Raw genomic sequence first — 2,285 nt, forward strand, 5'->3', positions numbered from 1 at the left:
AGCCTTCTTATCAGTAATGGATATACCCTCAGGATACTGTTGTTTCTCCAGAAATGTCTTTATGTCATAGAACCAGGGCTTATCATCAGGGTCAGCCTCGATTGCTAGACAGTGCGCTAGTTCATCTAAGTGGTCAATATGGATAGTTGACGCTTCATTCTTCCATTTGACTTTGAACATAGATGCCAACGTAGCTAGAGCATCTACTAACTGATTTTCTTCCCTAGGAATATGATGAAAAGATATTTCATCAAAGTAGCTACTAGTTTCCTGATATGCTCCTTGTAAGGTATCAACTTGCTATCCCAAGTCTCCCAATCACCTTTTACCTGACTTATTACCAGAGCTGAATCACCGTATACCTCAAGAATCTTTATCCTTAAGTCGATGGCCGCCTCCAAACCGTAGATACATGCTTCATATTCTTCCATATTATTGGTGCAGTCAAAACATAATCTAACGGTAAATGGAAGGTGGAAATCAGTTGGAGAAGTGATAACAGCACCTATGCCATGGCCTCGGGCATTGGAAGCACCGTCGAACACGAGTGTCCATTGCAATCCTGGTTCGGGGCCTTCCTCAGGGCTTATCTCGGAGCCTGGCATAGTGAAGTCTCTGATAAACATAATGTCTTCGTCTGGAAAGTCAAACCTTAACGGCTGATAACCTTCGTCAGGTAGGTGAGAAAGGTAGTCAGACAGAACACTCCCCTTTATCGCTTTCTGGGTCACATACTGAATATCATACTCGGTCAACAACATTTTCCACCGGGAAATTCTACCAGTAACAGCAGGCTTTTCGAAGATATACTCTATCGAATCCATTTTGGATATCAATAAAGTGGTATGGAAAATCATATATTGTGTCAGGCGTCGAGCATCCCAAGTCAAAGCACAACAAGTTTTCTCTAAAAGTGACTATTTGGCCTCACATTCAGTGAATTTCTTGCTGAGATAGTAAATAGCATGTTCCTTCTTGCATGTGTCGTCATGTTGGCCTAGAACGCAGCCCATAGATCCATCGAGTATCGTGAGGTACATAATGAGGGGTCTACCAGGAACGGTGGTATTAGGATTGGTGGCTCTTACAAGTACTTTTTTATTCTGTCGAATGCCGCTTGGCAATCGTCGTTCCACACAATCGATTGATTCTTTCTCAACAGTTTGAAAATCGGTTCATAGGTAGCTGTTAAGTGTGATATGAATCTGGAGATGTAGTTGAGTCGACCAAGGAAACCTCAGATTTCTTTTTTTGTTCGGGGAGATGGCATTTCTTGGATGGCTCGAACTTTGTCGGGATTAACCTCAATACCCTTATGAAAGACTATGAAACCCAAGAGCTTACCGGATCGGACCCCAAAAATGCACTTAGTTGGATTCAGGTGTAACTTAAACTTTCGAAGTCTGAAAAACAATTTCCTCAGATTCAGCAAATGATCTTCCTCAGTTCTGGATTTGACAATCATGTCGTCCACATAAACCTCAATATCTTCATGAATCATATTGTGAAAGAGGGTTACCATGGCGCGTTGATATGTTGCCCTTGCATTCTTCAGGCCGAATGGCATTACTTTGTAACAGTAACTTCCCCAAGGTGTGATGAAAGTTGTCTTCTCCATATCTTCTGGTGACATCTTTATCTGATTATACCCGGAGAACCCATCCATGAAGGAAAAGACAAAAAACCGAGTTGTATTATCGACCAAAACATCAATATGAGGCAAAGGGAAGTCATCCTTCGGACTTGCTCTATTAAGGTCTCGGTAATCTACATACATTTTGACTTTTCCATCCTTCTTCAAAACTGGGACGATGTTAGCAACCCACTATGGATACTCATAAATGGCCAAAAATCTAGTATCAAACTGCTTCTTAACCTCTTCCTTGATCTTGAGTGCCATGTCGGGTCTAGTCCTTCTGAGCTTTTTCTTGACGGGAGGACATTCAAGTTTGAGTGGCAAGTGGTGTTCAACGATGTTGGTGTCTAACCCTGGCATATCTTGATACGACCAAGCGAAGACGTCAACATACTCGTGAAATAACTCTACCAACTCGGAGTGTACATGTTTGGCAAGAGATGCCCCAACTTTTACTTCTTTCTATTCGGTTTCGGAACCCAAACTAATGACATGCACCGGTTCTTTGTATGGTTAGGTCTCTATTTCTTCGTGCTCAAGGAGTCGTGCCAGCTCAGCTGGTAATTCACAATCTTCCTCACTGTCATCTTCAGCTTAGTTGATTGGAAATCCATATTTATAGTTGATTCTTGCCATATTGTAATCAATG

At 41.9% G+C, this 2,285-nt stretch overlaps 1 protein-coding gene across 1 annotated transcript; it reads right to left on the bottom strand.

The window, feature by feature from the left end:
• Positions 1–206: 206 nt before the first annotated feature.
• LOC127137612 (uncharacterized) lies at positions 207–824 on the bottom strand. The gene has a single exon (XM_051064060.1). It carries the CDS (start codon positions 822–824, stop codon positions 207–209), a length of 618 nt encoding a protein of 205 aa, XP_050920017.1.
• Between the last annotated feature and the right edge of the window lie 1,461 nt (positions 825–2,285).

Source organism: Lathyrus oleraceus, chromosome 4 (genome assembly GCF_024323335.1).
Source record: "Lathyrus oleraceus cultivar Zhongwan6 chromosome 4, CAAS_Psat_ZW6_1.0, whole genome shotgun sequence".
Lineage (NCBI taxonomy): Eukaryota > Viridiplantae > Streptophyta > Magnoliopsida > Fabales > Fabaceae > Lathyrus > Lathyrus oleraceus.